Below are 13,558 nucleotides of genomic sequence, written 5' to 3' on the forward strand. Positions count from 1 at the left end.
TGAGGAGGCAATATGTTACTTCCTCACTGCCTGATTTAAACCCATGATTGCCGTGCAATGCACACAATGCTGACACGGTAGTACCCAATCAGGTGTGAGGGGACACTGTGCCCGGTGATGACTCTCATGTTGTTCAGGTAGATCTCCACCTGCTTTAGAGGCTGTAGTGACTTAGGTACCCTCAAATATAAATGGTGGGATTGTCCAAAAATAAAATGGATAGTTTATGGGTAAAAGTTGGCATGTACCACCAAAGAAAACTGCTCCCTTCATCTTTAACAGTGGCCAAGCAAACATTAGGAAAAGTTTGGAGATCTTCTCTACCTACCATAGCTCAAGTCAAGGATAAAATGACTTGGTATCTGAATAATGGAAAAATTGGTGGCCATACTGGTCAACTCAGTACAGGTTTCCAAAAAGTTTGGGACCCGTGGATAACCCACTATATCCCGCAGGGTTTTGATTGCTCTTTTTTGACTATTTCACACCCTCCACTTGAGTTGATCCCTCGATGTTCCAAGAATTCGGGGTTCTCTTACAGTCCTAAAGTCCTTCCCTCCCTTCCCTCCCCTCATATATTCCTTGCTTTGCCTCCTCTCTACATTTCTTTCTTTTCTTGTTGCAAGATCTATATTTATTCGTTCTTTCAGGTACTTACCAAGATGACAATGACCTGACGGTTTGTGGACCCGAATAATTAATGTACTATGTATATTGATGATCAGACTGATGTGGCCACATCTTGACTTTGGGTACTGAAGCTTCTGGGCTGTGGTCACATTCTTGGTAAAAGTGAAGTTTTGAAAGGATAAAAGAGCCACACCAACTTGTACAGACTTTTTAAAATAGTTTTATTTTGTAACAGCCAATGCACTTTGGGGGCTCAGCACTGGCCCTGATGACCCCTTCATCAGGGCTAAAAACCAGATAATGTAGGCACTTGGATTGGAAAGGCCTATGCTTGGTTAAGGGTGAATAAGGTTCAGGAGGGCAACAGCCCTCAAAATTTCTACTCGCCTGCTCCCATTTGGTGAGTGGAAATAAGCTGAGGACAAGTGTGTGCCACATCAGAGGGGGGGCAGGCACCGCTGGCAGGCAGGGTCAATGGGAGCCGAGTCTCCTCCCAGCGATCGGTAAAGGAGAAGATGAGGAGAGCTGGCCAGATCACACAGAGAGAGAAATTCCTTCTGTGACACAGCTTGGATCTGAAATGCCGACTTCTGTCAAACAAAGTCCCGCCTCCTTGACCGGCTCCTTTGATAGACTGCACACTGGTCCAATGCTGGAAAATTGAAGTAGGGTGACGTCTTATCATAGTGGCTGGCGTTTCAGATCCAAGCTGTGTAACAGTAGGAGATCCCCTCACTTGGTGATCCAACGGGCTCTCCTCCTGATTCCTCACTGTGGCCGCATTGATGGGCACTGATAGGTTGTATTGATGAGCATTGATGGGCACTGATAGGCTGCACTGATGGGCACTGATTAGGTTGCATTGATGGGCAGTGATGAGCCGGCATCAATGGGCACTGATAGGCTGTGCTTATGGGCACTGATAGGCTGCATTGATGAGCACTGATAGGCTACGTTGAAGGGGCATCGATGAGGCTGCATTTATGGGAGCTGATAGGCTGCATTGATGGGCACTGACGAGGCTGTGCCGATGGGCTCTGATGAGGCTGCACTGATGGGTGCTAATAGGCTGCACTGATGAGGATGTAATTGATGGGAACTGGTAGGCTGGATTGATGGGCACTTGATGAGGCTGCATTGATGGGCACTGATGAGGCTGCACTGATAGGCACCTATGAGGCTGCACTGATGGGTACTGATAGGCTGGATTGATGGGTACTGATCTGCTGGATTGATGGGCACTGATAGGCTGCATTGATGGTGACCGATGAGGATGCACTGATGAGGCTGCACTTATAGGCACTGATAAGCTGCATTGATGGGCACTGATGAGGCTGCATTGATGGGCACTGATAGACTGCACTGATGAGGCTGCATTGATGGGCACTGGTATGCTGGATTGATAGGCACTGATGAGGCTGCATTGATGGTGACTAATAAGGCTGCACTGATGAGGCTGCACTGATAGGCTGTATTGATGGACACTGATGAGGATGCATTGATGGGCACTGATAGGCTGCATTGATGGGCACTGATAAGGGTGCACTGATGGGCACTGATATGCTACATTGAGGGTGACTGATGAGGCTGCACTGATGGGCACTGATAGGCTGCATTGATGGGCACTGATGAGGCTGTGCTGATGGGCACTGATAGGCTGCATTGATGGGCACTGATAGGCTGTACTGATGGGCAGAGACACAACCTACTGCAGGAAATCTCACTTTTGTGGAAGGGGCAGAGACACAAACTACTCTGGGTTAACCCCATTGGTGATGGTTATAGAGGAGTCTATACTTCTGGAGCCAGTTCATCAGTCGAAATGACATCACAAAATGAAACACACAACCACACCAGTGAAATAGAATTTAATGTTCAAACGATGCAAAGATATTTTCCATGGGAAATTCTTGTTGCAGCAACTGACCAACCAAAAAAAGACGCAGCCGATGTCACTGTGGGCTCAGCTGGTGAGCGCGCCGATAGGCGGACAGCTTTGTGGCGAGTGGCATAGCTTTTACTAAGACGGCCCACAGCGGAGTGGCGCAGATGGAGTGGTGTCATTAAATATGGATTTTAAATAATACGATAAAGAAACTAGGAGTATATTTTCTATGTGTATATATTACATGGAAAGACGTGGCAGTTTAATAGGAAGACAATATACATCCTCATCGCTGGTGGCGGGAAAGTGTCGCAGCGTACCTTAAAACCGCAGACCGCGTCCTTAGCAGCCACTCCTCCCACAAACGGATACAAAATCGATTATATCAGGGATAGTTAAGAAAACGTTTGCTTTTTCCGCATAAAAATAAATAAATTTGCGTGATTAATCCGTGGAAGAAATCGCGATTTTAAGTGACGATAGAAAATTGGAGAATTCGCACGTAAAAAGCCCCCCCAAAAAGTCAACCCTTAAAATGACATAACACTCTAAATGGACACTCTTCGCGCTGTATATTGTGGTACCGACAAAACTGCCATGTCCGTTACTGGATGAAACGCGTAGGCCTGACCAGCGTCTACAATACAGAATGATCTCGGTATAACACTCGGTGCCTTTGTATAGAATTTACAAAATATAGAATCTGTTTTGTTTTTTTTTGTTTTTTTCATTTAGATCTCCACACTAAAATATTACAAAATAAACTTACAAAAAGGATGTACGTCAGATCGTTCAGCGAGCAAAAGTACCGCGACAGGGCGGAGGGCGCCTATCAAGTCGCCGGCAGCTAAGAGCGCCACTGAAGCGCGGAGCTCTCAGGGGGGGGGTTGGGGAATCGATATTCGCCCTGCCTTTGTGAAAATATTACCCAGAAAACGGTACAAATTGTGAGGTTGTCTCTTTTAACCAAAGTTCTACTGGTGGATCTCTTACACTGGAAGATAAAAAGACGGCCCGTGGCAAGTCTTGGGCGGTTCTGACGCGGTCCGCTGGCGATCTGGTACCGTAATACATTCCTTCATTCCTTCATAGAGGAAATCATTGAGTCGGGTCAATAAATAACATTTATTCTCTGGTCCTCCCAGGTGGCGCCGCTCCGTAGCCAGGCGTTCACATCCGGAATCTTTGGTCAGTCGCCCTTTTTAGAGTGAGGACCCCGTCAGTCAGTCAATGGTTTCAGTGCACGGTGTTGCGGTAAGCGTCTCTCGGTGCGCTAACTCGGTCTAGGGGGGCCGTGATTTAGGAAGTAAGTGGTCATCTCTCCTTTTCCTTTCACCTTCACCACCCCTCGGCATTCCAGGGAGTAATTGTTGGCCGCCAGGACCTGCTGGAGGTCCGCCGTAACCTGAAAACGAAACAAAGAATCTTTATTGTCAAAGAATATTTTTTTATTCAAGATTCTTTTCAAGATATTTACATACATAAGGGCAGGGCTTTTTTTCAGCAGGAACGCGGGGGAACGCAGTTCCAGCACCTCCAGAACTGAATGTATGTAATGGCAAAAGGGTGCTGAGGTATGCTGGAGAGTCTATTGATGCTAGGTAATCTATTGTTGCTGGAGGGGATCTATTTTTGTGGAGGAAGGGGGTTTACTGTTGCTGGGGAGGTCTTTTGTTGCTTGTGGGGAATCTATTGTGGCTGGGGGTGGGTCTTATATTGCTGGGGAGTCAATCATTGCTGGAAGGGATGTACTGTTGACGGGGGGGGTCGTTGTTTCTGACTCCTGGAGGGTCTACTGATGTTGGCTGCTGGGGAATCTATTGTTGCTGGAGGGAGATCTATTTTTGCTGGGGGGGGTCTATTCTTGCTTGTGGGGGATCTATTATTGCTGGGAGGGGGTCTTATGTTGCAGGGGGTCAATTGTTGCTGGGATGCAGGGGGTCAATTGTTGCTGGGAGGGATCTACTCTTGAGCTAGGGGTCTAATGTTGCTGGGTGTTGGGGGGGTCTATTGATGCTGGCTGTTGGTAATCCATTGTTGCTGGGGTGGATCTATTTTCGCTGGGGTGGCCATTGTTGCTAGATCTATTTTGCTGCCTTTCTTGTTATCATTAACCGCTTGCCGACCGCCGCACGACTATTTACTGCGGCGGTCAGCCCCCTGCCCCAGTAGTACTACGTCGCTAGCCTGTGAGGGTCTATGGAGCGAGCGCTCGCCGCCGAAGGCGCGCTCCCGCGCGGTCACGGACCCCCCCCGCGCGCGTGTGACTGGCGGACCCGATGTCCGCCGGTCACTCGCGATCGTCGGGTGGAGAGGGAGAAAGGCAGGCCGCTGATGTAAACAAGCCGCCTGTCATTCTCCCCTGTGTAGGAATTGTGATCATACGGTTCTACTATGTAGAACCGTTGATCATTGTTCCTACACCTCAAGCCACAGCCAATCACAGTTAGAATCACGCCCCTAGGGACACACATAACCCCTCCCTCTCAAAAAAAGTTAACCCCTTCTCTGCCAGTGTAATTATTATTACAGTAACAGTGCATATTTATAGCACTGATTACTGTAGTAATGTCACTAGTAGCCCCAAAAGTGTCAAAAATGTCAGTCAAGGGTCCGATCTGTCCGCCGCAATGTCGCAGTACCGCAAAAAAAAATCGCAGATCGCCGCTATTGCTCGTTAAAAAAAAAAACAACAAAAATGACAAAAATCTTTCCCTTTGTTAGTAAACGCGATAACTTTTGTGCAAACCAATCAAAATACGCTTTTTGCGATTTTTTTTACCAAACATATGTAGCATAAAACAAATTGGCCGAAAATGTTAAAAAATTTTGATTTTTACATTTTTTTGGGGGGGGAATTTCATATAAAAAAATGTGAAAAATATTGTTATTTTTGCAAAATTGACGCTCTTTTTTTGTTTATAGTGCATGATCAAAAAATCGCACAGATGATCAAATACCACCAAAAGAAAGCTCTGTTTGTGGGAAAAAAAGGACGTCAAATTCGTTTAGGTACAGCGTCGCACGACCGCGCAATTGTCCGTTAAATTCATGCAGTGCCGAATCGCAAAATAGGCCCTGGTCAGGAAGGGGGTAAAATCTTCCGGGGCTTAAGTGGTTAAGTGCCTGTTCACACTAGTACGACTTGTCAGGCGACTTGGTCAGCCTGACAAGTCGCGGTCCATTGTGTAGTACAGGAGCCGTTCTAATAGGAGCGACACAAGTCGCTCCGACTTAGAAAAAGGGTCCTGTACTACTTCGGGGCGACCTCGGAGCGACTTGCATTGAAATTCAGTATATGAAGTCCGTGCAAGTCGCGCCGAAGTCGCGGTGCACACGACTTCACAGGTCGCCCCCGAAGTCGCACCACTGCAGTGTCAACACATTCCATACAGAATAGTTTGCTCCACAAAATGATACCTGGTTCTGTGTTCTCTAAAAGGGTGATACTGGGAGGTCGAACAAAGGAACGGTGCTCGGAGGTGGGTATGAGGCGGAGTCAATGGTTTATTAAGAAGGGAGGAGTTCCTGCACCTATTCTCTGTCATGTTGTACATGATAGCTATAAACTAATGCCTAGGATAGAGTTATCCTAGCAGGCGAAATGTCTGGCTACAGATACAGTTCCTTGAAAAAGTATTCACACCCCTTGAAGGTTTTTGCATTTTGTCATGTTACAACCAAAAATGTAAACGTATTTTATTGGGATTTGATGTGATAGACCGACACAAAGTGGCCATAATTGTGAAGTGGAAGGAAAATGATAAATGATACAAATAAATCTGTGAAAAGTGTGGCTGCATTTGTATTCCCCCCCCCCCCCCCCCCCCCCCCCGGAGTCAATACTTTGTAGAAGCGCCTTTCCCTGCAATTACAGCTGCAAGTCTTTTTGGGGATGTCTCTACCAGCTTTGCACATCTAGAGAGGACATTTCTGCCCATTCTTCTTTGCAGAATATCTCATCTCTGTCATATTGGATGGATAGTGTCTGTGAACAGCAATTTTCATGTCTTCCCACAGATTCTCAATGTGATTTAGGTCTGGACTGTGACTGGGCCATTCTAACAGATGAATATGCTTTGATGTAAACCATTCCATTGTAGCTCTGGCTGGATGTTTCGGGTCGTTGTCCTGCTGGAAGGTGAAGCTCCGCCCCAGTCTCAAGTCTTTTGCAGACTCTAACAGGTTTTCTTCTAAGATTGTCCTGTATTTGGCTCCATCCATCTTCCCATCAACTCTGACCAGCTTCCCTGTCCCTAATAAAGAAAAGCATCCCCACAACATGATGCTGCCACCACCATGTTTCACAGCGGGGATGGTGTGTTCAGGTTTTTTTTTTTTTTGAAAAATTCTTTTTATTGATTTTGGCAACAAGAAAAATACAAAAAAAGACAGTTACCAGTCCCTAACACGGGGTGTGTTCAGGTTTAATGTTGAAAAATGTAAAGTAATGCACCTGGGTGCCAGAAACCAGAAAGCAAGTTACTCACTGGGGGGGGCTCTGGGTGAGTCTAGGTTGGGAAAGGACCTGGGGGTACTGGTAGACAACAGGCTTGGCAGTGGCATGCAATGCCAAGCCGCTGCAAGCAAAGCCAACAGAATACTGGGATGTATAAAAAAGGGGATTCACTCCAGAAATAAAGAGATTATTCTCCCACTCTACAAGACTCTGGTCCGGCCACATCTGGAGTATTCTGTCCAGTTCTGGGCACCGGTCCTCAGGAAGGATGTGCTGGAACTGGAGAGAGTCCAGAGAAGGGCAACAAAAATAATTAGGGGAATGGAGGACATCAGCTATGAGGAAAGACTACAAGCACTGAACTTATTCTCTCTGGAGAAGAGACGATTGAGGGGGGATATGATATCAATGTACAAATACTGTACTGGCGACCCTAGCATAAGGAACAAACTATTCAGAGAAAGGGAATACAATAAGACACGTGGCCACTCACTAAAACTAGAGGAAAGGCGGTTTAACCTTAAAATACGCAGGGGGTTCTTCACTGTAAGAGCAGTAAGGATGTGGAATTCTCTTCCGCAAACTGTTGTATCAGCAGGGAGCATTGATAGTTTCAAAAAACTATTAGATGGGCACCTTAAAGACCACAACATACAGGGATATACAATGTACAACATACAGGGGTGTACAATGTACAACATACAGGGGTATACAATGTACAACATACAGGGGTATACAATGTGCAACATACAGGGGTATACAATGTACAACATACAGGGGTATACAATGTACAACATACAGGGGGTATACAATGTACAACATACAGGGGTATACAATGTACAACATACAGGGGTATACAATGTACAACATACAGGGGTATACAATGTACAACATACAGGGGTATACAATGTGCAACATACAGGGGTATACAATGTGCAACATACAGGGGTATACAATGTGCAACATACAGGGGTATACAATGTACAACATACAGGGGTATACAATGTGCACTTAACAGTAAACACACACACACATCATAGGTTGAACTGGTTAGGACTGATGTCTTTTTTTAACCTCACTAACTATGTACCAGTGTTAATTTTCCCCCACACATAGCATTTTGCTTCATGTTTGGTCTCATCTGAGCAGAGCTCCTCCCCCCACATGTTTGCTGTGTCCCCCACATGGCTTCTCCCAAACTGCAAACAGGACTTCTTATGGCTTTCTTCCACCAATGGCTTTCTTCTTCTCACTCTTCCATAAAGGGCAGATTTGTGGAGCGCACGACTAATAGTTGTCCTGTGGACAGATTCTCCCACCTGAGCTGTGGATCTCTGCAGCTCCTCCAGAGTTCCCATGGGCTTCTTGGCTGCTCTGATGAATGCTCTCCTTGCCCGGCCGGTCAGTTTAGGTGGACGGCCATGTCTTGGTAGGGTTGCAGTTGTGCCATACTCTTCCCATTTTCTGATGATGGATTGAGCAGTGCTCCGTGAGATGGTCAAAGCTTGGGAGATTTTATTATAACCTAACCCTGCTTTAACCTTCTCCACAACTTTATCCCTGACCTGTCTGCTGTGTTCCTTGGCCTTCATGATGCTGTTTGTTCACTAAGGTTCTCTAACAAACCTCTGAGGGCTTCACAGATCAGCTGTATTAATACTGAGATTACATTACACACAGGCGGATTTACTAATCAGGTGACTTCTGAAGGCTGTTGGTTCCACTAGATTTTAGTTCGGGGTATCAGAGTAAAGGGGGGTGAATACAAATGCAGCCACACTTTTCACAGATTTATTTGTATCATTTATCATTTTCCTTCCACTTCACAATTATGGTCACTTTGTGTCGGTCTATCACATAAAATCCCAGTGGGAGAAATAGTGCCCCATCATTGGTGTCAGTGGGAGGAATAGTGTCCCATCATTGATGTCAGTGGAAGGAATAGTGCACCATCATTGGTGTCAGTGGGAGGAATAGTGCCCCATCATTGGTATCAGTGGGAGGAATAGTGCCCCATCATTGGTGTCAGTGAAAGGAATAGCGCCCCATCATTGGTATTAGTGGGAGGAATAGTGCCCCATCATTGGTGTCAGTGGGAGGAATAGTGTCCCATCATTGGTGTCAGTGGGAGGAATAGTGCTCCATCATTGGTGTCAGTGGGAGGAATAGTGCCCCATCATTGGTATCAGTGGAAGGAATAGTGCCCCATCATTGGTGTCAGTGGGAGGAATAGTGTCCCATCATTGGTGTCAGTGGGAGGAATAGTGCCCCATTATTGGTGTCCGTAGGAGGAATAGTGTCCCATCATTGGTGTCAGTGGGAGAAATAGTGCCCCATCATTGGTGTCAGTGGAAAGAATAGTGCCCCATCATTGGTGTCAGTGGGAGGAATATTGCCCCATCATTGGTGTCAGTGGGAGAAGTAGTGCCCCATTATTGGTGTCCGTAGGAGGAAAGTGCCCCATCATTGGTGTCAGTGGGAGGAATAGTGTCCCATCATTGGTGTCAGTGAAAAGAATAGTGCCCCACCATTGGTGTCAGTGGGAGGAATAATACCCCAAGGGCTGGATGAAGGCAAGCAAAGGTCCACATCTGCCTCCCGGGCCATAGTTTGGAGACCACTGCTGTAAATCATAGCTCTGAGGGCCACACAATAGGTGCCTAAGGGTGGCATGCCTCACATTGGGCACCAAGTATGTAGAGCCCCCATCCTGCACTTGCACAGAGTTTGTCACCTACTGGTGGAAAGTGGTAAATATGCAGGATTTTTATATGACACTGCTGAATACCATAAGAGATACCATAATTAGCTCACCTGGATCCTCTCTGGCACCCCGGTGCTGTCCATGCGACTCGCCACATTCACTGTGTTCCCCCAAATATCGTACTGCGGTTTCCTGGCCCCAATTACACCGGCGACCACCGGTCCGATGTTCAGCCCTGTCACACGAGAGAAGAAAGTCTAATCTTACAGATTGTACAGAACGTGTGCGATGTAATCGGATTCTTGTGGAACTACAACCCCCAGCATGCTTTGTCAGTCTCCCCCAGGACCAGAAGTGATTTTATCCAGGGTCATTATAAATAATTTATAGTTTTTAGGTCAAAGGTCAGAGTGCGGCAATCCCCCCCCCCCCTCCCCCCACCAATCAGAACTCATTTTCACTGATTGGTTCCTGGGGCTCGCAGCGCTTCATTGTATAATCCTGAAAGTTTAGCGATGGGGGGGGAGGGGGGGAACTCACCGATCTTCATCTGGAAGTTGTTGAACGAATGTTCGTTGATGTATTTCATCTGATCCATCAGCCTCATTGCATAATCGGCCAGAGCCTTGATGTGCGATTTCCCCGCCTTGTCGTAAGTCGTATCGTTGAGTCCGGAAGCCGCCATGTAAGTGCTGCCGATCGTCTTTATCTTCTCCAGCTGCCGAAACTCATCCTCACTGATGATCTGTCAATGTGGGGGGGTCATTGAAAGATACGGGTTACCTATATGGACTATGAGCTGATTCCATGCATCCCCCTAATCCATTCATGAGGGGCCCTTCTGTCCATGGGAGACGGCCGTGTCCGTGTGCGTTGGTTTTACTGTTGGTTGGACTCATTTATCCACTTAAATTATTTTTTACACTTTTTAAACCACCTTACTACCACCGAATATAGAAAATAACGGTAGGGTACGGGGGACACTGATGTAAGGGGGGAACTCTGATGGGTCACTGATTGAAGCAGAGGATCTGATTTAAGGGGTAACTCTAATGGAGACCCTGCTGTAAAAGGGGAATCTGATAAGGGCCCTGATGTAGGGGGGGGGGGGGGGCTCTGGTGGGTCCCTAATGGAAGGAGGAGCTCTGATTTAAGTTGGGACTCTGATGGGGACCCTGATGTAAGGGGGGACTCTCGTGAAATGGGGGGCTCTGATGGGGAACCTTATGTTAGAAGGAACTCTGATGGGGAGCCTGAAGTAAGTGGGGATTCTGGTGGGGACCCTAATTAATGGGGAACCACGTGTAAAGGGAGACTGTGATGGGGACCCTGATTTAAGGGGGACTCTGATGGGGAACCTGATGGAAGGGGGGACTCTGATGGGGAACCTGAGGGAAGGGGGGACTCTGATGGGGAACCTGAGGGAAGGAGGGGCTCTGATGGGGAACCTGATATAAAGGGGGGGCTCTGATGGGGAACCTGATGGTGAACCTGATGTAAGGGGGGGGGGGCTCTGATGGGGAACTTGATGTAAGGGGGGGGGGGCTCTGATGGGGAACCTAATGTAACGGGAACTCTAATGGGGAACCTAATGTAAGGGGGACTCTGATGGGGAACCTGATGTAAGGGGGGGGGGCTCTCATGGGGAACCTGATGTAAGGGGAACTCTGTTGGGGAACCTGATGTAAGGGAGGGCTCAGATGGGGAACCTTATGGAAGGGGACTCGGATAAAGAACCTGATAATAGGGGGGGGGGGCTCTGATGGGCAACTTGATGTAAGGAGGGGCTCTGATGGGGTACCTGATGTAATGGGGGTTCTGGTGGGGTCCCTAATGTAATGGGGGGCTTTGGTGGGGACCCTGATTGAAGGGGGACTCTGATGAGGAACCTGATGTAAGGGGTGGCTCTGATGGGGAACCTGATGTAAAGGAGGGGGGGGGCTCTGATGGGGAAACTGATGTAAGGGGACTCTGATGAGGAACCTGATATAAAGAGGGGGGGGGGGCTCTGATGGGGAACCTGATGTAAGGGGGACTCTGATGAGGAACCTCATATAAGGGGGGCTCTGATGAGGAACCTGATGTAAGGGGGACTCAGATGGGGAACCTGATGTAAGGGGGGACTCTGATGAGGACCCTCATATAAGGGGGGCTCTGATAGGGAACCTGATGTAAGGGGGGACTCTGATGAGGAACCTGATATGGGGGGGGGGGGGCTTTGATGGGGAACCTGATGTGAGGGGAGACTCTGATGGGGAACCTGATGTAAAGGAGGGGGGGGCTCTGATGGGGAAACTGATGTAAGGGGACTCTGATGAGGAACCTGATATAAAGAGGGGGGGGGGGCTCTGATGGGGAACCTGATGTAAGGGGGGACTCTGATGATGAACCTGATATAAGGGGAGGGGAGGCTCTGCTGGGGAACCTGATGTAAGGGGACTCTGATGGGGAACCTGATGTAAGGGGGGGCTCTGATGAGGGACCTGATGTCAGGGGTGAGGGGCTCTGTTGGGAAACCTGATGTATTTCAAGCTTTTTAGCTGCAGTTGCCTTTATATAAACTGGAAATGTGTGTTATAGGTTGTCCCACTGCCGGTCCTTAGGAAGAGTCTCCGCCCTCTGGGCGTATTCCTCCCGCCATCACTCACGCTGTCACTTTCTAACCCTTCATTACAGGGAAGAAGTCCCCGCCCTCACCTCATCGAAGTCCGCGATGATCTCGTTGAGAAGCCGCAGACACTCCACCCCCTCGTTGTTGGCTTCCAGTTCCACGTAGAACTCGGAGAAGTTGCTAATGGAGGCGAACATGACGGCGACGCACTCACAAGACTGGTAATAAAGCTCATCGTTGCGCCTCTCCCGCGCCAGAAAGTGGGCGGCGACATCCTTGGGAAGAATATTATGGAGGAGGCGCCGGTTGTATGCCTGGAGCTCTTCCATCTCCTCCTTCTCCTCTGTGGCCTACAAGAAGAATGAAAGAAGGTGAGAGTAGAAGAACATAGAGATATCAATACGTTCTATGGCGGGGGAAAACCCGTAAATCGCGGTCTGGGCTTGCTGACATAGACATGGATGAACAAGTTTGGGGTGGAGGAACTTGACTGTCCTGACCTGAACCTGATAGAACACCTTTAGGATGAATTAGAGTGGAGACTGCGAACCAGGCCTTCTCGTCCAACATCAGTGCCTGACCTCACAAATGCGCTTCTGGAAGAATGGTCAAACATTCCCATAGACACTCCTAAACCTTGTGGACGGCCTTCCCAGAAGAGTTGAAGCTGTTATAGCCGCAAAGGGTGGGCCAACTCAATATTGAACCCTACGGACTAAGACTGGGATGCCATTAAAGTTCATGTGTGAGTAAAGGCCGGCGTCCCAATACTTTTGGTAATATAATGTGTGTGTGTATATATATATACACATACACAGTATCTCACAAAAATAAGTACACCCCTCACATTTTTGTAAATATTTTATTCTATCTTTTCATGTGACAACACTGAAGAAATGACACTTTGCTACAATGTAGAGTAGTGAGTGTACAGCTTGTATAACAGTGTAAATTTACTGTCCTCTCAAAATAACTCAACACACAGCCATTAATGTCTAAACCGCTGGCAACAAAAGTGAGTACACCCCTAAGTGACAATGTCCAAATTGGGCCCAAAGTGTCAATATTTTGTGTGGCCGCCATTATTTTCCAGCACTGCCTTAACCCTCTTGGGCATGGAGTTCACCAGAGCTTCACAGGTTGTCACTGGAGTCCTCTTCCCCTCCTCCATGATGACATCACAGAGCTGGTGGATGTTAGAGACCTTGCCCTCCTCCACCTTCTGTTTGAGGATCCCCCACAGATGCTCAATAGGGTTTAGGTCTGGAG

At 47.7% G+C, this 13,558-nt stretch overlaps 1 protein-coding gene across 1 annotated transcript in view; it reads right to left on the reverse strand.

Moving 5' to 3' along the window:
• Positions 1 to 3,436: 3,436 nt before the first annotated feature.
• ADCY5 (adenylate cyclase 5) overlaps positions 3,437 to 13,558 on the reverse strand; it is a 309,283-nt gene continuing 299,161 nt past the window's right edge. The window contains exons 17-20 of the mRNA XM_082262186.1: positions 12,376 to 12,639; positions 10,219 to 10,423; positions 9,789 to 9,913; positions 3,437 to 3,920 (exon numbers count right to left, since the gene is read on the reverse strand). Coding sequence (XP_082118312.1) covers positions 3,789 to 3,920; positions 9,789 to 9,913; positions 10,219 to 10,423; positions 12,376 to 12,639 — 726 coding nt within the window. The 3' untranslated portion in view covers positions 3,437 to 3,788. The remainder of the gene's footprint in view (positions 3,921 to 9,788; positions 9,914 to 10,218; positions 10,424 to 12,375; positions 12,640 to 13,558) is intronic.

This window comes from Pelophylax lessonae, assembly GCF_965119305.1.
Source record: "Pelophylax lessonae genome assembly, chromosome: 6".
NCBI classification, from domain to species: Eukaryota; Metazoa; Chordata; class Amphibia; order Anura; family Ranidae; genus Pelophylax; species Pelophylax lessonae.